This window comes from Emys orbicularis, chromosome 20 (assembly GCF_028017835.1).
Source record: "Emys orbicularis isolate rEmyOrb1 chromosome 20, rEmyOrb1.hap1, whole genome shotgun sequence".
Lineage (NCBI taxonomy): Eukaryota > Metazoa > Chordata > Testudines > Emydidae > Emys > Emys orbicularis.
This window is the reverse complement of record NC_088702.1, coordinates 17,582,297-17,607,971: the sequence shown is the minus strand read 5'-3', so window position 1 is coordinate 17,607,971 and position 25,675 is coordinate 17,582,297. Positions and strand designations below refer to the sequence as shown.

Sequence of the window (25,675 nt, the reverse complement as noted above, 5' to 3'; positions counted from 1 at the left end):
ATGAACAGAACAGGGAATCATCAAGTGATCCATCCCCTGTTGCCCATTCCCAGCTTCTGGTAAACAGAGGCTAGGGTCACCATCCCTGCCCATCCTGGCTAATAGCCAATGATGGATCTATCCTCCATGAATTTATCTAGTTCTTTTTTGAGCCGTTATAGTCTTGGCCTTCACAACATCCTGTGGCAAAGAGTTCCACAGGTTGACTGTGCATTGTGTGAGGAAATACTTCCTTTTGTTTGTTTTAAACCTGCTGCCTATTAATTTCATTTGGTGACCCCTAGTTCTTGTGTTATGAGAAGGAGTAAATAACACTTCCTTATTTACTTTCTCCACACCAGTCATCAGTTTATAGACCTCTATCATATCCCCCCTTAGTCGTCCCTTTATCACCATCCAGTGGCAGGCAGTTCCACAGGCCAATCATACAGTTGATGACAAAGCCTTTCTTCAGATGGGTTTGCAGTTTCCCCATCTTTCAATTTCGTCACACGCCCCCTAGTCCTTGAGCTGTGAGGCTGGGAGAACGGACACTCCCGATACCCTTTCTCAATTCCACCGATCACTTTACAGATCTCTACAGTAACAATCCCCGTCTCTCTCCAGTTTTTCCAAGCTCTAGATCATTCTCATCCCCTTCCTCTGACACCTCCCCATCCCAGTTCTGCAGTATCCTTTCCGAGTTGGGGAGCCCAGTAATGCACACACTATTCCAGGTGAGGCTGCACCACTGCTCTACAAAGAGGGGGCAGAGACGCAAGTCTCCCTTGTTAACATTCCCCAGCGCAGCCCTTATGTGCCCAGACGTGACGGGGCTTTTCTAGCAGCAGCTGGGCAGTGGGTGGAACTCTCCACCGAGCTGCTCACAATGAGTGCTCGCGGGTCGTTTCCACGCCTGTCCGGTGTCCAAGCGGTTTCAGTTTTTCCCTCTTGGACACATCACTTTGCATTTAGCAAACTTGACTTCTGTCTCCCACCAAGGTACTCTTTCACCCAGCTCAGTCAGCTCCCTCTGGAGCTCCTCGCACCCCTCCCTGGCCCTGTGTCAGCCCCATAACTGAGGCATCCAGACATTTCGTCACTTGGCTGCTCACCCCCACATCCAGATCGTTCAGAGAGAAGTTCACGACACGGGACTAGCGTGCAACCTCGAGGCACCCGCTGGCCACCTTTTCACAGAGCCCTGCTTGCCCAGCCACCTCAGTCCTTGCTCTCCCAACCCTTCCACACAAACCCTGGCCTCCATGTCCACCACGCAGGGATGAGGCAGGCACCAGCGATCCCCCACCGCCCAGTGCCAGGGCCCACCTGTGGATGGCTGCCTGTGGCAGCGGGAAGATGGCAGGTAACACGCGGGCTCCCTCCTGCCCCAGTCCGTCTGCAGTGCCAGCAACATGGCGGGAGGCGGCGGCACCTCAATGCTGGAGGGTATCACCATGGGGGAAAGTGTCCAGTTGCCCCTGGCGTGGGCAGCTGCTCCCGGCACAGAGCCTGTGAAGGTGGGGGAGCGAATGGAGGGCACTAGCCCCGGCTCCCTGTCCCTCCCGGGGAAGCTGTCCTTGCAGTGCGCAGGCGAGACCGGAGGTCGGGGAAGGACGGCGGGGAAGGGGGGCTGGGATCAAGGCAGCTGTTTGAACAAAATGGCAAAGAGGAAACTGACGAGATGAACAGCTGAGCGACAGCCCCAAAGCAAGCTGGACAGGAGTGTGACCAATTGAGCAACCTGGCCTGCCCTGCATGGGCAGGGCTGTGCTGCCACTCAACGGGAGCCCGCCTGCTAGGCCGGGCCACAGCCAGGCTCCTGGCAGTCCCCCACCGCCCACGCACTGCCTCCAGGCCAGCTACCTCTCTGAAGGAAATCCAGCCGTACGAGGCATTCTGCTTCCCACCAAACATGAGCCCCCTTGCAAAGACACCCAGACCCCAAGCAGAGTCTGCTCGCACCAACTGAGGGAGTTGCGGCCAAAAGGGACCCCGATGATCCATCCTGCTCAGTCTTTTCTAGAACACGGGCCAAGGAACCTTCCGCAGGGATCCCTGCATTCGGCCTACGGTTTCTGGCCAAGCTAGAGTGGAAAAGCCTGTTTCTTGGGTTGTTCACTCTGGACCCTAACAATGACAGAGAACCCAGCAACATTGCTAACTATTTCTGAGAGATTCAGTGGAAGCAGCCACTTAACAAGCACTCTCTGGGTTGCAGAGAGGCTGCCTATGGAGCAAAGACACGCCGCAGGAATAAAACAGGGGTGGGGAAGAGTCCTGAAAGACCCAAACAAAGGAATCAAGTGTAGGAGACTTTGCTTAACCAGCAGGTCCTAACCAGGCTTCATTCTAGCTCCACCAGAATCCATTGGCTGAGCAGTCAGCCCCATCGGCACCTGCTACCGGCCAAGACTGGTCTCCTCACACCACAATGCCACCCGCACACGCCAGAGAGCCGTGCAACACTGTGGGGGCATGTGCAGGGAAAGAAAGGATAGGTGGAAAGGCTCAGGGAGGCAGGGTCCTGGCCTGACCAGGTTCGTTACCCTGAGATGGAGGCGGCAGGCAGGCCCCAGGCCACCTTCGATTGGACCTGGGGGAGGAACGGCACATGGGCACACTGCAATGGGAAACCCAGGCATCCGCCACAGCATCCCCCTTGACAGGGCTTCTCTACAGGCCTCCCAGCCGAAGCTCTAGTCCCAGGGCCCTGCTTGCTTGGGATGGAATCGCCGCCATCCTTCCCTCGGCAGCACGGAGTGTACAAACCTCCCGCTGGCCAGAAAGGGCTAGCAAGGGGCTGTACTGCTCTACTGGCAGCAGGTGTCAGGCCTGGGGAGAGGGGGTGAAAGGAGAGAGCCCAGCTCAGGTGGGAGCTGGCTGGGAAAGGAGAACAGCTCACTGCGGGAGGCTTAGCTGGGGCTGGGAACGGCTGAGTGAGGCTGCTGCAGACAATGCCTCGCCTGAAGGGGGTGACAGCCACATCAAACCCTTTTGTCTGGGCCCCAGCAGTGGCCACCTCGCACTACGTCATCTCGCTGAGTTTATGGCTGGTGCCGTTGGACTAGAGCAGCTTCCTGGGAACATCCTAAGGACCCAGCCACAGGCCCATTTGCCCCAGGGAACGATGCCCAACCACTCCCGCTGGGAGACAGCGGAGGGACCTGATCAGACTAACCCACAGCAACCCAAGGAACTGGAGTCTACAGCAGGGGCACATCCACAATGAGCACACAAGGCACCTGGCTCTGGGGCACGGACACCAGGCCAGCCCTGAGTCCTGGCCTCCTCCACGCGTGGGCCCCACTGGCAGGGCTGCTTCGGGTGCGCCCGGAAAACTCCAGGAGGCACTGCTGGGAAGTGCCAGCCCCTGGTGTCTAAAAGCAGGGGGAGCGTCACCCTGGCTGGCGCAAAGTAGCTTAGGAGTGGAACTCAGAGCACGGGGAAGCACATGCAGTGCTGGCTGCCGGCAACCTGGATGGGGAGCAGCTTGTTCTGTACAGCACCTAGCGCAAAGGGGTCCTGGGGGCCATGATAACACAGACAGTAAATAACATACAGCACTGAACGCAAAGGGGTCCTAGGCACCATGGTAAAGCAGACAATAACGTACAGCATCTAGCACAATAGGTCCTGGTATGTGACTGTGGCTCCTAGGTGCTACTGTAATATACACAATAAATAATAATGTGCCGCGCCCTTCGCAATGGGGTCCTGATCTATGAAAGGGGCTCCCAGACACTACCATAATACACCTAATAAATAACAACATACAGTGCTTCGCACAGCGGGGCCCTGGGCTGTGACTGGGGGTCCACAGCATTACGGTAATATCAGTAATAAAGAATAAACCATGTGGAGCTGAAGGGTGGGACCCAGCATCCTGCACAACTCCACACCAACAGCACACAGGTCTCTCTGCTCGGCACAAGCCGTCCCTACACAAAGCCGACACTCCCTACCTCCGTCCGCTTCAGGCGCCTGGGGCTGACCCAACAACGGGTGATGAAAATGGGTTTGCAGTAACTGGGAAGCAATTTGATCCTCATTCCAAACCTGGTTTAGACTCTCCAGCTTGTAAGGTCAAGCCCCTAGTGGGGCATCAGCAACAGGGATCGAACCTGGGACCTCGTCATCTAAACGCATGGGCCTGCTGTTAGTTCACAGACACTAGCACCACCACATGTGTCCCAGTCTCCTCTAGAGGGCGACAGTTCCACAGTGAGTGGGGAGGCAGTGACACCTAGTGGAGAGAGCACTGGAATGGGAGACCTGGATTCTTATTCCCCACTCTGCAGCTGGGAGACCTTGGGTAAGTCACTTCCCCCGCTATGTGTGTCTCAGTTTCCCCATCTTAAAGTGGGGAATGATGATTAGAGCTGGGTGAGAAACTGTTTTCCCATCCCAGGAAAATGTTGAGAGTTTTTGGAATGGGAAATTCATCTAAACTGCCCCTTCCCTGTGAAAAGTTTCGGTTTCCACGGATCGGCATTTTTGAGCAGCAAAACGTTTGTTCAAAAAATTCCTGACCAGTTCTAAGAATGACGCTGACCCGCCTTTGTAAAGTGCTTTACAAGGCCAGAAGGGACGATCAGACCATCCAGTCTGATCTCAGACATAGAACAGACCACTGGCCTCCACCCAGCCACCCCTGCACTAAGACAACAGCCAGAATTAGACCAAAGTATTACAGCCCTCCAGAGACTCAACTTGTGTGTGCCACACTGGCAGAAAACAGGAGAGACTGAGGTACGCTAATGGCTGAGGCCCCTGCTATGGACTGTTGTATGTAAGACACCGGAGGTAACTGTCCCAGTCTGCTCGGACTGGTGAGACCTCACCTGGAGTACTGGGTCCAGTTCTGGGCACCAGGCTTTAGGAAAGATGAGACCAATTGGAGAGAGTCCAGAGGAGAGCAACAAAAATGATCTAAGGTTTAGAAAACCCGACCTATGGGGAAAGGTTAAAAAACTGGGCATGTTTAGCCTTGAGAAACGACAACCGAGGGGGGCCCTGGGAACAGTCTTCAAACCCGTTAAGGACTGTTCTAAAGAGGACCGAGATGGATTGTTCTCCATGTCCACTGAAGGTAGGACAAGCAGGAATGGGCTTAATCTGCAGCAAGGGAGATTGAGGTTAGATATTAGGAAAAACTTTCTAACTGTCAGGGGAGTTAAGCTCTGGAACAGGTTTCCAAGGGAGGCTGCAGGATCCCCATCCCTGGAGGTTTTACAGGACAGGTTGGACAAACCCCATCAGGAATGAGTTTACTTGGTCCTGACACAGCACAGGGGACTGGATTTGATGACCTCTCAAGGTCCCTTCCAGCCCCACATTTCTATGATTCTATGGCAGGGAATCAGTCAAGTGAGGTAAGGGAACTGCTCTGTAAAAACTAGGGATTATCATCTGCTGTAGAATTTTATTCTCCAGAGAGATTAAGACTGGGAAGCATCAGCCCAAAAGGGAAAAGGCTCTGGGGCACGGACACCAGGCCAGCCCTGAGTCCTGGCCTCCTCCACGCGTGGGCCCCACTGGCAGGGCTGCTTCGGGTGCGCCCGGAAAACTCCAGGAGGCACTGCTGGGAAGTGCCAGCCCCTGGTGTCTAAAAGCAGGGGGAGCGTCACCCTGGCTGGCGCAAAGTAGCTTAGGAGTGGAACTCAGAGCACGGGGAAGCACATGCAGTGCTGGCTGCCGGCAACCTGGATGGGGAGCAGCTTGTTCTGTACAGCACCTAGCGCAAAGGGGTCCTGGGGGCCATGATAACACAGACAGTAAATAACATACAGCACTGAACGCAAAGGGGTCCTAGGCACCATGGTAAAGCAGACAATAACGTACAGCATCTAGCACAATAGGTCCTGGTATGTGACTGTGGCTCCTAGGTGCTACTGTAATATACACAATAAATAATAATGTGCCGCGCCCTTCGCAATGGGGTCCTGATCTATGAAAGGGGCTCCCAGACACTACCATAATACACCTAATAAATAACAACATACAGTGCTTCGCACAGCGGGGCCCTGGGCTGTGACTGGGGGTCCACAGCATTACGGTAATATCAGTAATAAAGAATAAACCATGTGGAGCTGAAGGGTGGGACCCAGCATCCTGCACAACTCCACACCAACAGCACACAGGTCTCTCTGCTCGGCACAAGCCGTCCCTACACAAAGCCGACACTCCCTACCTCCGTCCGCTTCAGGCGCCTGGGGCTGACCCAACAACGGGTGATGAAAATGGGTTTGCAGTAACTGGGAAGCAATTTGATCCTCATTCCAAACCTGGTTTAGACTCTCCAGCTTGTAAGGTCAAGCCCCTAGTGGGGCATCAGCAACAGGGATCGAACCTGGGACCTCGTCATCTAAACGCATGGGCCTGCTGTTAGTTCACAGACACTAGCACCACCACATGTGTCCCAGTCTCCTCTAGAGGGCGACAGTTCCACAGTGAGTGGGGAGGCAGTGACACCTAGTGGAGAGAGCACTGGAATGGGAGACCTGGATTCTTATTCCCCACTCTGCAGCTGGGAGACCTTGGGTAAGTCACTTCCCCCGCTATGTGTGTCTCAGTTTCCCCATCTTAAAGTGGGGAATGATGATTAGAGCTGGGTGAGAAACTGTTTTCCCATCCCAGGAAAATGTTGAGAGTTTTTGGAATGGGAAATTCATCTAAACTGCCCCTTCCCTGTGAAAAGTTTCGGTTTCCACGGATCGGCATTTTTGAGCAGCAAAACGTTTGTTCAAAAAATTCCTGACCAGTTCTAAGAATGACGCTGACCCGCCTTTGTAAAGTGCTTTACAAGGCCAGAAGGGACGATCAGACCATCCAGTCTGATCTCAGACATAGAACAGACCACTGGCCTCCACCCAGCCACCCCTGCACTAAGACAACAGCCAGAATTAGACCAAAGTATTACAGCCCTCCAGAGACTCAACTTGTGTGTGCCACACTGGCAGAAAACAGGAGAGACTGAGGTACGCTAATGGCTGAGGCCCCTGCTATGGACTGTTGTATGTAAGACACCGGAGGTAACTGTCCCAGTCTGCTCGGACTGGTGAGACCTCACCTGGAGTACTGGGTCCAGTTCTGGGCACCAGGCTTTAGGAAAGATGAGACCAATTGGAGAGAGTCCAGAGGAGAGCAACAAAAATGATCTAAGGTTTAGAAAACCCGACCTATGGGGAAAGGTTAAAAAACTGGGCATGTTTAGCCTTGAGAAACGACAACCGAGGGGGGCCCTGGGAACAGTCTTCAAACCCGTTAAGGACTGTTCTAAAGAGGACCGAGATGGATTGTTCTCCATGTCCACTGAAGGTAGGACAAGCAGGAATGGGCTTAATCTGCAGCAAGGGAGATTGAGGTTAGATATAAGGAAAAACTTTCTAACTGTCAGGGGAGTTAAGCTCTGGAACAGGTTTCCAAGGGAGGCTGCAGGATCCCCATCCCTGGAGGTTTTACAGGACAGGTTGGACAAACCCCATCAGGAATGAGTTTACTTGGTCCTGACACAGCACAGGGGACTGGATTTGATGACCTCTCAAGGTCCCTTCCAGCCCCACATTTCTATGATTCTATGGCAGGGAATCAGTCAAGTGAGGTAAGGGAACTGCTCTGTAAAAACTAGGGATTATCATCTGCTGTAGAATTTTATTCTCCAGAGAGATTAAGACTGGGAAGCATCAGCCCAAAAGGGAAAAGGCTCTGGGGCACGGACACCAGGCCAGCCCTGAGTCCTGGCCTCCTCCACGCGTGGGCCCCACTGGCAGGGCTGCTTCGGGTGCGCCCGGAAAACTCCAGGAGGCACTGCTGGGAAGTGCCAGCCCCTGGTGTCTAAAAGCAGGGGGAGCGTCACCCTGGCTGGCGCAAAGTAGCTTAGGAGTGGAACTCAGAGCACGGGGAAGCACATGCAGTGCTGGCTGCCGGCAACCTGGATGGGGAGCAGCTTGTTCTGTACAGCACCTAGCGCAAAGGGGTCCTGGGGGCCATGATAACACAGACAGTAAATAACATACAGCACTGAACGCAAAGGGGTCCTAGGCACCATGGTAAAGCAGACAATAACGTACAGCATCTAGCACAATAGGTCCTGGTATGTGACTGTGGCTCCTAGGTGCTACTGTAATATACACAATAAATAATAATGTGCCGCGCCCTTCGCAATGGGGTCCTGATCTATGAAAGGGGCTCCCAGACACTACCATAATACACCTAATAAATAACAACATACAGTGCTTCGCACAGCGGGGCCCTGGGCTGTGACTGGGGGTCCACAGCATTACGGTAATATCAGTAATAAAGAATAAACCATGTGGAGCTGAAGGGTGGGACCCAGCATCCTGCACAACTCCACACCAACAGCACACAGGTCTCTCTGCTCGGCACAAGCCGTCCCTACACAAAGCCGACACTCCCTACCTCCGTCCGCTTCAGGCGCCTGGGGCTGACCCAACAACGGGTGATGAAAATGGGTTTGCAGTAACTGGGAAGCAATTTGATCCTCATTCCAAACCTGGTTTAGACTCTCCAGCTTGTAAGGTCAAGCCCCTAGTGGGGCATCAGCAACAGGGATCGAACCTGGGACCTCGTCATCTAAACGCATGGGCCTGCTGTTAGTTCACAGACACTAGCACCACCACATGTGTCCCAGTCTCCTCTAGAGGGCGACAGTTCCACAGTGAGTGGGGAGGCAGTGACACCTAGTGGAGAGAGCACTGGAATGGGAGACCTGGATTCTTATTCCCCACTCTGCAGCTGGGAGACCTTGGGTAAGTCACTTCCCCCGCTATGTGTGTCTCAGTTTCCCCATCTTAAAGTGGGGAATGATGATTAGAGCTGGGTGAGAAACTGTTTTCCCATCCCAGGAAAATGTTGAGAGTTTTTGGAATGGGAAATTCATCTAAACTGCCCCTTCCCTGTGAAAAGTTTCGGTTTCCACGGATCGGCATTTTTGAGCAGCAAAACGTTTGTTCAAAAAATTCCTGACCAGTTCTAAGAATGACGCTGACCCGCCTTTGTAAAGTGCTTTACAAGGCCAGAAGGGACGATCAGACCATCCAGTCTGATCTCAGACATAGAACAGACCACTGGCCTCCACCCAGCCACCCCTGCTCTAAGACAACAGCCAGAATTAGACCAAAGTATTACAGCCCTCCAGAGACTCAACTTGTGTGTGCCACACTGGCAGAAAACAGGAGAGACTGAGGTACGCTAATGGCTGAGGCCCCTGCTATGGACTGTTGTATGTAAGACACCGGAGGTAACTGTCCCAGTCTGCTCGGACTGGTGAGACCTCACCTGGAGTACTGGGTCCAGTTCTGGGCACCAGGCTTTAGGAAAGATGAGACCAATTGGAGAGAGTCCAGAGGAGAGCAACAAAAATGATCTAAGGTTTAGAAAACCCGACCTATGGGGAAAGGTTAAAAAACTGGGCATGTTTAGCCTTGAGAAACGACAACCGAGGGGGGCCCTGGGAACAGTCTTCAAACCCGTTAAGGACTGTTCTAAAGAGGACCGAGATGGATTGTTCTCCATGTCCACTGAAGGTAGGACAAGCAGGAATGGGCTTAATCTGCAGCAAGGGAGATTGAGGTTAGATATTAGGAAAAACTTTCTAACTGTCAGGGGAGTTAAGCTCTGGAACAGGTTTCCAAGGGAGGCTGCAGGATCCCCATCCCTGGAGGTTTTACAGGACAGGTTGGACAAACCCCATCAGGAATGAGTTTACTTGGTCCTGACACAGCACAGGGGACTGGATTTGATGACCTCTCAAGGTCCCTTCCAGCCCCACATTTCTATGATTCTATGGCAGGGAATCAGTCAAGTGAGGTAAGGGAACTGCTCTGTAAAAACTAGGGATTATCATCTGCTGTAGAATTTTATTCTCCAGAGAGATTAAGACTGGGAAGCATCAGCCCAAAAGGGAAAAGGCTCTGGGGCACGGACACCAGGCCAGCCCTGAGTCCTGGCCTCCTCCACGCGTGGGCCCCACTGGCAGGGCTGCTTCGGGTGCGCCCGGAAAACTCCAGGAGGCACTGCTGGGAAGTGCCAGCCCCTGGTGTCTAAAAGCAGGGGGAGCGTCACCCTGGCTGGCGCAAAGTAGCTTAGGAGTGGAACTCAGAGCACGGGGAAGCACATGCAGTGCTGGCTGCCGGCAACCTGGATGGGGAGCAGCTTGTTCTGTACAGCACCTAGCGCAAAGGGGTCCTGGGGGCCATGATAACACAGACAGTAAATAACATACAGCACTGAACGCAAAGGGGTCCTAGGCACCATGGTAAAGCAGACAATAACGTACAGCATCTAGCACAATAGGTCCTGGTATGTGACTGTGGCTCCTAGGTGCTACTGTAATATACACAATAAATAATAATGTGCCGCGCCCTTCGCAATGGGGTCCTGATCTATGAAAGGGGCTCCCAGACACTACCATAATACACCTAATAAATAACAACATACAGTGCTTCGCACAGCGGGGCCCTGGGCTGTGACTGGGGGTCCACAGCATTACGGTAATATCAGTAATAAAGAATAAACCATGTGGAGCTGAAGGGTGGGACCCAGCATCCTGCACAACTCCACACCAACAGCACACAGGTCTCTCTGATCGGCACAAGCCGTCCCTACACAAAGCCGACACTCCCTACCTCCGTCCGCTTCAGGCGCCTGGGGCTGACCCAACAACGGGTGATGAAAATGGGTTTGCAGTAACTGGGAAGCAATTTGATCCTCATTCCAAACCTGGTTTAGACTCTCCAGCTTGTAAGGTCAAGCCCCTAGTGGGGCATCAGCAACAGGGATCGAACCTGGGACCTCGTCATCTAAACGCATGGGCCTGCTGTTAGTTCACAGACACTAGCACCACCACATGTGTCCCAGTCTCCTCTAGAGGGCGACAGTTCCACAGTGAGTGGGGAGGCAGTGACACCTAGTGGAGAGAGCACTGGAATGGGAGACCTGGATTCTTATTCCCCACTCTGCAGCTGGGAGACCTTGGGTAAGTCACTTCCCCCGCTATGTGTGTCTCAGTTTCCCCATCTTAAAGTGGGGAATGATGATTAGAGCTGGGTGAGAAACTGTTTTCCCATCCCAGGAAAATGTTGAGAGTTTTTGGAATGGGAAATTCATCTAAACTGCCCCTTCCCTGTGAAAAGTTTCGGTTTCCACGGATCGGCATTTTTGAGCAGCAAAACGTTTGTTCAAAAAATTCCTGACCAGTTCTAAGAATGACGCTGACCCGCCTTTGTAAAGTGCTTTACAAGGCCAGAAGGGACGATCAGACCATCCAGTCTGATCTCAGACATAGAACAGACCACTGGCCTCCACCCAGCCACCCCTGCACTAAGACAACAGCCAGAATTAGACCAAAGTATTACAGCCCTCCAGAGACTCAACTTGTGTGTGCCACACTGGCAGAAAACAGGAGAGACTGAGGTACGCTAATGGCTGAGGCCCCTGCTATGGACTGTTGTATGTAAGACACCGGAGGTAACTGTCCCAGTCTGCTCGGACTGGTGAGACCTCACCTGGAGTACTGGGTCCAGTTCTGGGCACCAGGCTTTAGGAAAGATGAGACCAATTGGAGAGAGTCCAGAGGAGAGCAACAAAAATGATCTAAGGTTTAGAAAACCCGACCTATGGGGAAAGGTTAAAAAACTGGGCATGTTTAGCCTTGAGAAACGACAACCGAGGGGGGCCCTGGGAACAGTCTTCAAACCCGTTAAGGACTGTTCTAAAGAGGACCGAGATGGATTGTTCTCCATGTCCACTGAAGGTAGGACAAGCAGGAATGGGCTTAATCTGCAGCAAGGGAGATTGAGGTTAGATATTAGGAAAAACTTTCTAACTGTCAGGGGAGTTAAGCTCTGGAACAGGTTTCCAAGGGAGGCTGCAGGATCCCCATCCCTGGAGGTTTTACAGGACAGGTTGGACAAACCCCATCAGGAATGAGTTTACTTGGTCCTGACACAGCACAGGGGACTGGATTTGATGACCTCTCAAGGTCCCTTCCAGCCCCACATTTCTATGATTCTATGGCAGGGAATCAGTCAAGTGAGGTAAGGGAACTGCTCTGTAAAAACTAGGGATTATCATCTGCTGTAGAATTTTATTCTCCAGAGAGATTAAGACTGGGAAGCATCAGCCCAAAAGGGAAAAGGTTCATGAGACCAGGGACTGACTCTAGTCCACAGAGGTCTCTCGGCCAGGGAACACAGGCTAGACCAGGGGTAGGCAACCTATGGCACGCGTGCCAAAGGCGGCACGCAAGCTGATTTTCAGTGGCACTCACACTGCCCAGGTCCTGGCCACCGGTCCAGGGGGCTCTGCATTTTAATTTAATTTTAAATGAAGCTTCTTAAACATTTTAAAAACCTTATTTACTTTACATACAACAATAGTTTAGTTATATATTATAGCCTTATACAAAGAGACCTTCTAAAAACGTTAAAATGTATTACTGGCACGCGAAGCCTAAAATTAGAGTGAATAAATGAAGACTCGGCACATCACTTCTGAAAGGTTGCCGACCCCTGGGCTAGACACACAATCAGCCTTCTCCTTCGCCAGTGGAGCACCCTGCACTAAAGCTGGTCACCCCATACATGTCCTCGGTAGTGGCTTCACGACAGGCTCTGGGGTCTATAAACTATCCCCACGGATGAGGAAACTGAGGCACAGAGACACAACTTGCCCAAAGCCACCCAGCAGCAGAGTGGGGAATAGTACCCAAGTCTCCCAGTCAAGGACTCTATCCACCAAGGCGTACAGCCTCCCCCACTCCCTGTGGCACTGTCCCGCTCTAGTGGTGACTGGGCCACATCTAGAGGTGGGTGAGCTTGCTAGCGGCCATGAGCTAACAGAGTTGGGTCTGTTAGCTCAGCCAATAGAGAGTGCTTTGAGACCCAGTGGTCCTAGGTGCAGTCCCGTTGCCAACGCCCTGCCCGTGGGCATGGCGTTACAAGCTTGAGAGTCAGGTTTGGGATGAGGGGAAGATGAAATAGCATCTTAACTCAGCCAGAGCTTCCCGGGAGCGTACACAGAGCGTGCAGCTGTTCTAAGAGCTCAGGTGAGCGGTGCTGATTTAGTGACGCGTGAATCGGATTTGCCTTCTGAAACCTCTTCTCAACCGGCCTCCACCCAATTCAGACAGCCCTGGCTTCAACCGATCTCCAAGTCCAACTTCACAAGTTAACCAAAGTGAAAAGTGCCCCTTTCCCAAGCCAGCAAAGCAAGGCAGAAGAACCTCTCGTCTGCTAAATAATTCACAGCATCACCCAACACTATGTGCAACACCAAGGCGAGTTAAGACAGCATAGCTGAGAGCTGCAGTCTAAGTATACTGGAAAAATCCATGCTGACCTTGTTATTAAAGCACATCTGCAGAACCTTGCTTAAGGAAAATGAGATGGGTACTTTGTCAGATACAGACACAGACAGCCCTACACGTGTATCTAAACTTGTGGCATAAAAGGAATGCTAGAACACAGGGATTAGGTAATTCAAGCTGACAGGACGGTAGCGGAGCTGAGTTAAAAGCAAAAGGAACAAACTTTAATCTGCCTGACTCGGTAACTATATTGTACAAGCGTAAGGTTCGCTTCACCCAGCTCTCTCGGGGGGAAGTTCCCAGGTTTTATAAAACTGAACACCCAATCAATGCAACGCAGACGGCAAGTAGGAGCAGACGACTCTCTCGATTGTGCTATCCACCCCTGCTACCGCATTACCTGAGCACCTAACCATTTCCACTGGCTTCATCCTCACAGCCCGGGAAGAAGGGCAGTGTTTCCCCATTTTACAGACAGGCTACGTGACTTGCCCCCAGGAAGTCGGTGGCAGAAGCAGGGAATGTAGCCCCGTTCTCCCAAGTGCTAGGCGAGAGCCCTAACCACTGGCCCATCCTTCCTCACAGGCTGGTGCACTCTGCTGTCTGTGGCAAGCACGAAATAACTTCCCAGCCGCCGGCTGTATTTGGGTGAAGTTTTTGAATGGCAATGTGAATAGCGCCTCCAACACCCTCACACCTTGTCTACACACAAAAAGTTGCACCATTTTAACTACCCTGATCTAGCTAACGCAGTACGATCTCCCTGTATTTAGACTGTCAGCTCCCTGGTGCAAGGACTATCTTTCTGTCCGGTGTTTGTCCAGCGCCTAGCGCAATGGGGTCCTGGCTCCCAGGCACTCCGGCAATACAAGTAATAAATAATAATAGTCGTGTGGATGCAATTTTACTGGTGTACAAAGGTGCCTTGTATCACTATAACTATTCATGGAATCACAGAAATGTGGGGCTGGAAGGGACCTCGAGAGGTCATAAAGTCCAACCCCCTGCATCGTGGCAGAACCAAATAAATCTAGCCCATCCCTGACAGGTGTTAGTCCAACCTGTTCTTAAAAACCTCCAATGACGGGGCTTCCACAACCTCCCCTGGAAGCCGATTCCAGAGCTTAACTCCCCTGAGAGTTAGAAAGTTTTTCCTAATACCTAACCTAAATCTCCCTTGCTGCAGATAAAGCCCATTACTGCTTGCCCTGCCTTCAGTGGACACCGAGAACAATTGACCCCCATCCTCTTTATAACAGCCCTTCACATGTTTGAAGACTGTTATCAGGTCCCCAACTCAGTCTTCTCAAGACTAAACATGCCCAATTATTTTAACCTTTCCTCAGAGGTCAGGTTTTCTAAACTGATCATTTTTGTTGTTCTCCTGTGGACTCTTTCCCATTTGTCCACATCTGTCTTACAGCATGGCACCCAGAATTGGCACAGTACTCCACCTGAGGCCTCTTCAGTGCCAAGTACAGTAGGACAATTACCTTCCACGTCTCACATATGACACTTGGCAATATACCCCAGAACAATAGTAGCCTTTTTTCACACCTGCATCAAATTGTTGACTTATATTCAATCTGTGATCCACTATAACCCCCAGATCCTTTTCTGCAGTATTACCGCCTCCCAAATTATTCCCCATTTTGTAGTTGTGTATTTGATTTTTAATTCCTAAGTGGCATATGTTGCACTTGTCTTTATTGAATATCATCTTGTTGATTTCAGACCAATTCTCCAATTTGTCCAGGTCATTCATGCAGGGAAAGGGGAAATACCTACACCACTATAAGGCATATACCAACATATCCGCATCCATGCTAGGGGCCGTACTCATCTAATGATACCGGTAGCAAACAACACACACACACACACACACAAAATAGTTTAATCGGTACAAAAACTGTGCCTAGACCAGGCACACCACTCCTTTGAAAATCCCAGCCTTGAGGGAAATATGTGCAGCCACAAGTAACACCGCGTGCTCCAAGAGTCCTGTCAAACTTGGCTTGCTTTGTGGACCTCAGCAAGATCTAAACATCAAGCCATGGGTGAAAATTACAGCCTCAGTGTGGGGGAGTTACACGCAGTTCAGCCAGTAAAACCATGGCTGTATCATACTGAGCACTCAAGGAAACTGGAGACAGACCCGCCCAAACCTGGCTTGATTTGTGGGTCCAACAGCTTTAACGTTTAAAGTCAGCACAGGCTGACAGACAGTTATTTTCTACTATCCATCCACAGTAGTGACTCTTCTGTACTGGGGTTACAAGACAAAGCTATTCTCTGATGGGTGGAGAAGCATGTGCTGCTCATAAGGCAGCAGTCACAGGACGAGGTTTGCACCTCTAATTGAGTCATTTTTCAATGCTTATTTATCTGAATGCAAAGAGGGTGTTTTACAAACAACATCAAAACTCTGCAAGGGAGTTTGATTAAAGATCAAACCACAGGAGCCACCAGCCTGGATCAGACCCAGGGGACCTGTCAAGTTCGGTATCTTGTCAGACCCCAGGGGGCCTATCTAACCTGATATCCTGTCTCCAGAAAGTATCAGAGGGGTAGTCGTGTTAGTCTGAATCTGTAAAAAGCAACAGAGGGTCCTGTGGCACCTTTAAGACTAAAGAAGTATTGGAGCATAAGCTTTCGTGGGTGAATGCCCACTTCATCAGACGCAAGTCTTGCGTCTGATGAAGTGGGCATTCACCCACGAAAGCTTATGCTCCAATACTTCTGTTAGTCTTAAAGGTGCCACAGGACCCTCTGTTGCTGTCTCCAGAAAGTGATCCGCACCAGATGCTTCAGAGGAAATGGCATGAAACACCCCACTGCTGGCAGGAATGGGATAACATGACTCCGGAAGCTCCCGCCTCAGTTAGAGGTCTGAGTTGGAGGATTATATCCCTCTTCCAGAACTCTTGGATTGTTTTAGGGGGTCACAGTATTGATTATAACTGCCCTGGCTAGTCTTGTTAGTCACAACAATGACTAATCCCTTTCTATCTAGATAGAACACATAGGTCTCATAGCTAGCTCTTTCCATCCACAGACCTCAAAGCACTTCACAAACCAGGATCGTTATCCCCTTTTCACAGAGACGGAAACTGAGGCACAAGGAGGGAAGTATCTTATATACTTATATCCCCTCCCATCACCGCTGTATCTGTGCACCTCACAATCTTTAATGTATTTATCTCACAACATACATGTGGTAGAACAGCACTATCACCCGCTTTGTACACTGGGGGAAACTGAAGGACAGAGAGGCTAAGGCTACATCTACACAGCAAAGAAAAACCCACAGCCACTCAGGCTCGCGGGGCTCGGGCTGCGGGGCTGTTTCACTGCTTTGTAGATTTCTGGGCTCGGGCTGCAGCAGGAGGGTCCCAGAGCCATGGAGAAAAAGGATACACAGGGAGAAGAGAGGAGGCCAAACAACACTCCCAGGCTGCTGATGCTTGTAACAGAGTATCTCAGAGACTCAGGGCCGGTCCACACTAACCCCCCAGTTCGAACTAAGATACGCAACTTCAGCTACGTGAATAACGTAGCTGAAGTCGAAGTATCTTAGTTCGAACTACAAGGTACTTACCGCTGGTCCACACGCGGCAGGCAGGCTCCCCCGTCGACTCCGCGTACTCCTCTCGCGGAGCAGGAGTACCGGTGTCGACGGCGAGCACTTCCGGGATCGATTTATCGCGTCTAGACAAGACGCGATAAATCGATCCCAGAAGATCGATTGCTTACCGCCGAACCCGGAGGTAAGTATAGACGTACCCTCAGAGACTTATTTAAGGGACTATCACAATCATCTAATCTGTCCTCCTGCACATTGCAGGTTGCAGAATCTCACCCATCCACTCCTGTAATAGACTCATAACCTCTGGATGAGTTACTGAAGTCCTCAAATCACGATTTAAAGACTCAATTATCTGTACTGCCTTAGTCACAGACCAGGCCTCCACCGCGCTAGGTGCTGCATACAAGGTTACAGTCTGAGTATTCATGCGAGCCTCTAGATAGTAGTTACATTAGCTCCCATCACCACCACCACCATAGTCTTTGGCTGCAGGATGGGAGCAGCCTGCCTCTGCTGCTGCTCAGACTTTTGCCAACAGAAGCAGAATGAAACTGACCCAAATCTTATCAGTTTCACAGCTGCTCAACCCTCTGGGTGATTCTGACCAGAGTCTGGCTCCTTTGGTTCTGTGGCAGCCTGGCAGAGCTATAAGCAGCGGCAGAGGCACCCGAGCATAGCTGCCTGCCTGCAGATGCAGGAAGACAGCACACATTTTCAGCTTCACCACTGGAAGGTTTAACTTCCCAACCACAAGGGCTAGAAACTATTTTCCTGAAAGCTTAGAATCTGCAGGAATCAGTGACATTTTCCTGGATTAGGAAGTACCTGAAAACTGGGCGATAATTATAACAGGACAAATCCCACCCCCACAGGATATAAAAAGTCCCTCCCACACAGGGGATTTCATGAGTTTGAATGCCCCCGTGCAGCAACGAGGGGGAAATGACGCAAGGTGGGGGGTTCACTGGAAAGGTGGAAATGTAATTGTCACCATTTGCAATCCCCTGACGAGCTGTGGCCCAGGACAGGAGGGAAAAAGGACGGTTTTACGGTGTCTGTCTCTTGCAAGGCGCTTCAACCCACCCTGGCAAGGCACAGCGCCTGGATCTCCTGGCAAAGGGCCAGGTCTGCACTTTGCTTCTAGGCCAGAGGCTGCGAAGTAAAACCTGGCCATTGCCAGGGCAGGATGGGCACTTGGGAGCGTGATCAAGCCCCGCTGCCCAAAGAGCAGATCCCCGCTCTGGGCCCCTGCAGCCCCAGCTTGAAGGACACCTGCCACTCGCTGGGACCGGGCGGCTGCAACCCGGATGCCCTGACAGCAGATCTAGGGAACGCCTGCCTCTGAGTCGCCTCCGTGCAACAGTCCTCTGCCATGGCAACAGGCTCCCCATTGGCCAGTTGGAATCCCCGGGAGCCAATGAGGAAGCAGCCCGTGTTGCTAGGCTCTCTGGGATGCAGCGGGGACGATTATGCCCAAACAAAGCGTGAAACAGGAGCAGGACAGAGAGGCTCCAAAAATACCCGCCTGGGAAGAGCCAGATCTCCTTCCAGGAACACAGGGCTATAAATAATCCGCTCCCCGCTCAGCCGGCTGCCCCGGAGACAGCGGGGCCCAGACCGCTGGCACTGCGCCACAGAGGGATCAAGGCAATGCCCGCTCCTCCGGGAGCGCAGCGCCACCCAGGCACAAGCAGGGACGAGCAGTGGGGGCGAGGCACAGGATGACAGCACCGCCTCTCCCTCCCACATGCCACCATGAAGCAGTTCACACAGGGCAGCCCTGGAGCGTGGGGTTGGCACTGCTCAACTTCCCTCAAGTGCCCCCATCACTCACATGTCACCCCGGGGTGTGGGGGGGTGCAATCCAGCTCCCACCACCACATGATCCATTCCGGGGATCCCCAGACATTCCCCGATGTTCACAACCAGGGCAGCGCCTTGCTATGGCACCCCAGGCGCCTGCCACCTCCAGGTCTGAGCGCCCGGAGCTGCAGGGCACTCAGGAGTGCAGAACTCAGCCACTTGCTCACTTAAAAGGATATGGTCATTGTGCTGTCCCAGCTCCTTGGGCAGTTCTAGGCCCTGGTCTCTTCCCAGGCAAAAGGATCATGAAGCAAGAGTCTCTGGCACTGTCAGCCCCCTCTCCCACCACCATGGCTGCAAAGTCTCAGTGCCAGGGCATATCTAACTCACACAGCAGGAAGCCTACAGGTTCCCAGTCAACGCTGCACTTTAAAGAAAGCCCCAAGCTGCTGGAAGATTCAGAAATGCCCACTGGTGAGTGGGTGTTACAGCTCCCTCTCTGCACTCAATCCACAGGGGATCCAAGTCTGGGACAGCCTAAGGAGCCCTGGCTCTAGCTCTGCTGTAGCTGCTCATGCTTCTAGTTCTGGAGGTCCCCAGTTCTACCCCCCAGGGTGGCAGCCTACACACACACTGACGGGGCAGGCAGGGCACCTTAACTCTGCCCCCATCTGAAACTGAGCACCACCAGAAACTTTTACCCTTCCTCATAAATCAAAAGTAACTGTTGAGGGAACAGCTCCCGGGGTCAGCGTGGCTGACTCCTCCAAAGCATCTGCTCAGAGGGTTGGGGCCATCAGAAGAGAACATGCTATTGCTATTAATTTTGCGGAAGGTGCATACCATGATGATGGGCTGCAGTATAAAACTAGAAAGACAGGTGTGTCCAGGAGCAAAGATTTATGAGAAAAGATTAGAGACACGCACCAGAGCAGTATAAAGTGTGGGTGCGCCCCCCATCCCCTTTCTCACAACACAGACAGACAATCTGGTTAAAAGGCAACTGCTCTAAAACCATGCAGTGACCCCTTAAGCAGTTTGTGAGCTCTCTAGCAGCGCTCACCATGTTGCATGCCAGAAGCCAGTCAGAGCAGCAGTACTTATGCTAGGTAGGCTTTGCAAGCGTGTGTGTGTGTGTTTAATAAGCAGGGTTATTTGGGACCCAGCCGGGCCTGTGTGGATTCTTCATATTACTGCTGGGGAGGCAAAAGATACAGCAACCTGATTAAAGGAAAAGTTGTTTTTGTAGACACAACCCTGTTCACCTGCGGAACTCACAGCCGCAAGAGAGGGGCCAGGACTGAGAAAGGCATTAGTAATGGGGCTGAATAATGAAAACATCAGAATTATATTACATGGGCTTTTTTAAAAATAAGGGATATAAAAGCTGCTGCTCTGGGCCATAAACCGCCCTTCCTAGGGGTTAGGAGGCAGGATCCTGTCATGGTTCAGCAAGGCACTTATTACTGTGGTAGCCCTAGAAGGCCAAGTCACAGTCCAGGCCCCATTGTGCTAGGCGCGGTATATTATTATTTATTAGGTGTATTATGGTAGTGCCTATGCCTACAAACCCCCAGCATGGACAAGACTCCCACTGTGCTAGGTGCTGTACCTTATTATTAGGTGTATTAGGGTAGTGCCTAGGAACTCCCAGCATAGACAAGGCTCCCCCTGCGCTAGACGCTGTACATTAGTATTTATTAGGTGTATTACGGCAGTGCTTGGGAGCCCCCGGTCATGGACCTCACTGTGCTGGGTGCAGCACTTTATTTATTAGATGGTACTGAAATACATCTAAGAGCCCTACTAATAGACCAGGACACCACTGGGCCAGGAACTGTACGTTATTGTTTTGTTAGGTGTATTACGGTAGGGTCTAAGTTTATTATGGTAGGGCCTAAGTGCCCCAGTCATGAACCAGATCTTCCTTGTGCTAGGTGCTGTACAGACACAGATTGAATGGACAGTCCCTGCCCCAAACAGCTTCCAATCAGTTCCTGAGTACCTGTCCATCACACTGGCTCGTTTCATTAGGAAGTATTACCCGCTCCATGACGGACAGACATGGCTCTCCCAGGGCAACCTATGTGGGCAGAGTTAAAATGCTTTGGGTGGCCCCAGCATGCATCTGCCACCTGGGATGGGTTCAGACACCCACCATCACCTCCTCCTGGCCCAGCTAACGGCACTGGCACTCTCAGGGTCGGGCTCCACTCCTCTCTCTATCTTATGTACTTACATGGCTCGCACCACAACAGGATCTGAGTGCCATTATCCACCTGATACAAATGAGGAAACTGAGGCACAAAGCAGCTAAATGACTTGCTCAAGGCCACGCAGGGAGACTGTGGTGGAGCAGGGAACTGAACCTGGGTCTCCCAAGTCCTTGGCTAGTGCTCTAAGAACTGGGATGGCTGCCCTCTCAGAGCAGGAGACTCTAGGAACTCCAGAGTCATTAAACTAGGAGAGCCCCTGACTGCCACTTCCCACACTGAGACAGAAAGATCCCCTTCCAACTAAGCCTTAACACGAGCAAACAGATAGCTACTGTTGTTCCAGGAGTCCCTTCCTTCTACTACCGGGGAAACAGGGAAAGGGAGACGGCCAGGAGATAGAGGCAGGCCCATTGGGGGAACCGGTAGGAGAGATGGGGACAGATGCACTGGGTAGGAGGGGGAGGAGAGGAAATGGCAGGTGGCAGGCACACGGAGTGGGGCAGGTGGAAGAGAGAAACTCACACGGGGCTGGCCCATAGGAAGGGGAGGAAATTAACACTCAAGCTTACGTCAAGGCCATAAGTTCTGGAGTAGCTATGACCTGATCAGTCCACCAGAGCAATGGGAAATCCAGCAGACCCTGAGGAAGGGAGACGCCCTGAGACCAGACACCAGCCGCGAGACGTAGGCTCTCCAGCGGTGCCAGAACTCCAAACCCACACGGCTGCCCTCCCACAGGCAGCACCCCAGAGTCAAGGAGCCTAGCCAGATCAGAACTGAACCAAACACAGTCTTTTGCTCTCCCCACTCCCCTGGGAGCAATACCTTCCAAACTCTGCTAGGAAACAAACCGGAATGACTGCACTCATATGTGCATGTAAAGGTGCCCTGCAAAAAGCACCAACGGCCGCGGCCTCTTCCAGCATCTGTGCAGCCAGAATGGGGCCCATCACCCCCAGAACCATATTTCTGTTTGACTCTGGGAAATGGGTCTTCACCACTCATTTCTATTGGGAGACTCTATGGACAACTGGCTGGTGGGTGACTGCACAGACACTCAAGCCTGGTCTACACTAGAGTTAGGTTGACAGAAGGCAGCTTACGTCGAACTAACTCCGTTAAGTGTCTACACTAAAATGTAGCTCCCACCAATGTCACTCGCCCACTACACCGACTTAACTCCACCTCCGCAAGAGGAGTAGCGCTTAGGTTGATGTAGTTAGGTAGATGTGGCGTTGCTTATATCAACTGTTGCTGCCTTTCAGAAACCATCCCGCAATGCCACACACTGGCAGTTAAATTGATGCAAGTGCTCCTGGTGAGGGAACACACAGCCAACACAAGAAGCATAGTGTGGACATGTAAAACTGATGCAATTACTGCAGTGGCTGTACGTGGACGTAACTTAGGTCAACTTAATTTTGTAGCATAGACTTGCCCTCAGTAAGGGAAACCGAGGGCAGGCGTACACTTAAAGTGCTGCAGCTGCACCCCTCCGTACAGATCCCCCCACCACACCGGCCTGTCCAAACCAGATGCCCCTCCATCCCAGACCTGCTCCGGCCCTGCCCAGACCCCCTCATCCTAGATCCATACCACACAGTCCCTGTTCAAACTTGGATTCACCCCATCCCAGATCTGCATCACTCCAATGCAGATATCCCCACGAAGCACCAGGCGAAAACAACCCCCCTTCCCCCGGTGCAGATACCCCGTAGAGTGCAGGCCTCACCCCAGACACACACACACCCCCAATAGCAAAAACTCCACCCAGACCAAGATCACCCCATCAGCTCTCAAAGCTTGGGGAGAGAGTGAAAGTGGGTCAGGTAGGGCTAGGGGGCGATACCTGGGATGGTGTAGGACCAGGGCAGGAAAGGGCTGTCAGAATTAGATAGGGAAGTGAGGTGAGAGGGATTCCAGGTTCCCAGGAGGGGGCCAGGTTCCTTGGATTGGAACAGGAATGGGCTGCATAGTTCGGGGGGTGAGCATGGATTGGGACAGGGCCCTAAGCAGCATATAGGAGCAGTTTTCTAGGAGGTACCATGGAAGATCAAGAGTGCCACCCAAGCAGTAGGGGAGGGAAACATAGTGATGGTACCTAAGGGGGGAAAATTGAGGGTCCGCAGACAGCATCAGGAGAGAGTTTTCAAGTGGTAACAGATGTGAGGGGGAGGAAGGAGGGGGCAGTTTCCAGGCAGTACCAGAAGAGAAAGGAGTTTCCATGTGCTTTTGCGGGGTGACAAATGTAACAGGGTTCCCAGGGTCCAGACATCAGGGATACCCATGTGGGACCAGGGTTCTCATGGGGCATGTGCAGGGAGATATTGGGTGGGGGCGGGGGGTGAGAAAATGCAATGGGTAGAGATTCCAGGTGGGTCCCGGGTGTGGGCAAGACAGTTTCAAGCAGGTGTCTGGGGGTGTGGTTCCCGTGGGGGATTTTTCAGGTGACATTCAGTGAAAACAATGCTTTGTGAGAGGAGATGGGGCTGAAGTTCGTGGGTGAAGTACGGGGTGTTCCCAGAGGTCATGGGGGGTTGCCACGTGGCCGATTCAGGAGCAGCTACAGCAGGCAGAGGGCTATGAAGAAAGGGGAAGTTACTTCCTGGGCAGTGAGTTCCAGGACAGGTGCAATGGGGCAACAGAGATCACTTTCTGAGTGATGGGATCCAGGGCCAGGTACAAATACAGTGGGCCAGGAGCTCTGGGGCAAGATGCAAGGGCTCACTTTCTTTATGGTGGGTTCCAGGACAGGTAGAGCAGGGCAAGGGTAGATCGATTTCTGAGGCAGGTTAGATCCTGGAGGATCAGCTCCCAGGTAGGAAGAACAAGACCCGGTACAGCAGGATAATTTCAGGGCAGGTTTTCAAGTGCAGCATCCAGGGTACATACAGTGGGACAGGGTAAGGAGTCAGTTCCCAGGAGTTGGGGGGTGGGGGGAAATCTATGCTAGGTATAGCAGAGTGGTTCCAGACAGATGAGGCTCCGAGCAGGGACCCTGGCTGGTCTCACCTGCGGCAGCGTCCCTGGCAGGAGAGGGGACCAGGACAGGTGGGGAATTAGGGGTGGAGATGGGCCCATCCATGGCAGTGACCCTGGCAGATAACTAGGGTTTCTGGTGGGGCCAGGGGAAGGAATCGATACTGGGCCAGGCAGGGGTATCTGGGGGGCAGAGGGTCAGGTCCTAGGCAAAAGAGGGAGGGGATAGAGATATGGCGTTCTGGGCAGCTGGTCTCCGGCCAGGGGCTGGTGCCAGGCCCGTCTCACCTGTGGCAGCAGCCCTGACAGGAGAGGGGGATTCAGGGTGGGGACATACATTGAAAAAGTCGTCCTGGAGGAAGTGGGGGGTCAATATGAATAAGGGTAGGGGGGCAGTTTCCCGTTGGGGTTCCTGGGGGCTGCTGCCCTAGTGAGAAGAGGGATGGAAGGGAGGGGAGGATCCCGGGCTGAGAAGGAAGGAAATTAGGGATGCCAGGCACGGGGGCAGAGGCCGGGCACGGGGATGGGAAGAAGGAAGGAAGCCGATCCCGGGCGGCGAGGGGCCAGGTCGGATCTCGGGGCCGGGGAGGCGAAGGAACCGAGGCCGGTTCAGATCCCAGGAGGACGTGGGAGGAGCCGAGACGAGTCCCGGAGGCAGTGGGAGGGGCCAGGCCCGGGCGAGGTCGGGTCCCGGGGCCGGGGAGAGGGGATGGGGCGGGTCCCGGGCGGGGGGGGCGGGGCAGAGGATACGGGACTGGGTCGGGTCCCAGGGTCGGCACCGCTCCCGGGCGGGGGGGTCGCGGCCGGTCTCACCTGCGGCAGCGGCCCTGGCGGGGGGTCTCTGGCGGGCCCGGCCCGGCGCGGGCGGAGGCGGGTCCCAGTCCCGTCCCGCTGCGGGCGGCGCCCCCCGGCGGCGGGTCCCGGTCCAGTCGGGCGGCTCCTGCGCGCGCCCCGGGATTTCCCAGTAATGCAACAAAAAATGGCGACCACAACAAACCGCCGCCGCCGCCAGGGCACCGCGCATGCGCCACGCCGGCCGCCCACGTGATCCGGGCCAACCAGAGGGGCGTGCGCACGCGCGCGGCCGGCAGCCCACGTGATGAGACTGACCAGAATGAATCTACGCATGCGTGTTACGGAACGAGCGCGTGACCAAAATCAACGGGGCAAAATGCGCATGCGGAATAGCCCTGACAAGTGAATAAGGAGCCGTTTGATGGTGTCATAAATTATCGCCGAGGCTATTGCCTCATTGGTGTCGAAGTACCACGTGACCTCTCCTGGCGGTGCGCAGGCGCTTCCCCCCATTCCCGCACAGCGCACGCGCCGGCACGTGACCTTTCTCCCTTCCGCACGCAAGCCACAGGCGCCGGCGGGGGGAGCCGCGAACTGCGCATGCGCATCCCCAGCCAATCAGGGGATTCGACGGGCAGCCCCACCCCTTCTCTGAAGGGTACCCTCACCCTTCGGAGCGGGCTGGGGCCAGGGCGTTTCCTTCTCACTATGATCCCGCCCATTCGGAACAGACTGCGCATAGGCCCCGCCCCTTATTGACCTCTCTCTCCCACCCCCACGAGGCTGGCCCTGGCAGAATTCCTCCCGTTAACCCCACCCCCTACCTGTCCCCCCACCCTTGGGGATCGCCCAGTGCCAGCCCCTCCCCCAGGGCAAATCCTCCCCCTCCCACCTCCCAGGAGTCCCAGCGCTTCCCACCATAACCCATCCTAGGGTTGCCAACTGTCTAGCCTCACAAACCCAAACACCCCTACCCCACCCCACCCC

The 25,675-nt window shown here is 53.2% G+C and overlaps 1 protein-coding gene across 1 annotated transcript in view; it reads right to left on the bottom strand.

The window, feature by feature from the left end:
* LOC135892363 (dual specificity tyrosine-phosphorylation-regulated kinase 1B-like) overlaps positions 1-24,917 on the bottom strand; it is a 37,263-nt gene extending 12,346 nt beyond the window's left edge. Inside the window, exon 1 of the mRNA XM_065420091.1 lies at positions 24,707-24,917. Coding sequence (XP_065276163.1) covers positions 24,707-24,917 — 211 coding nt within the window. The remainder of the gene's footprint in view (positions 1-24,706) is intronic.
* Between the last annotated feature and the right edge of the window lie 758 nt (positions 24,918-25,675).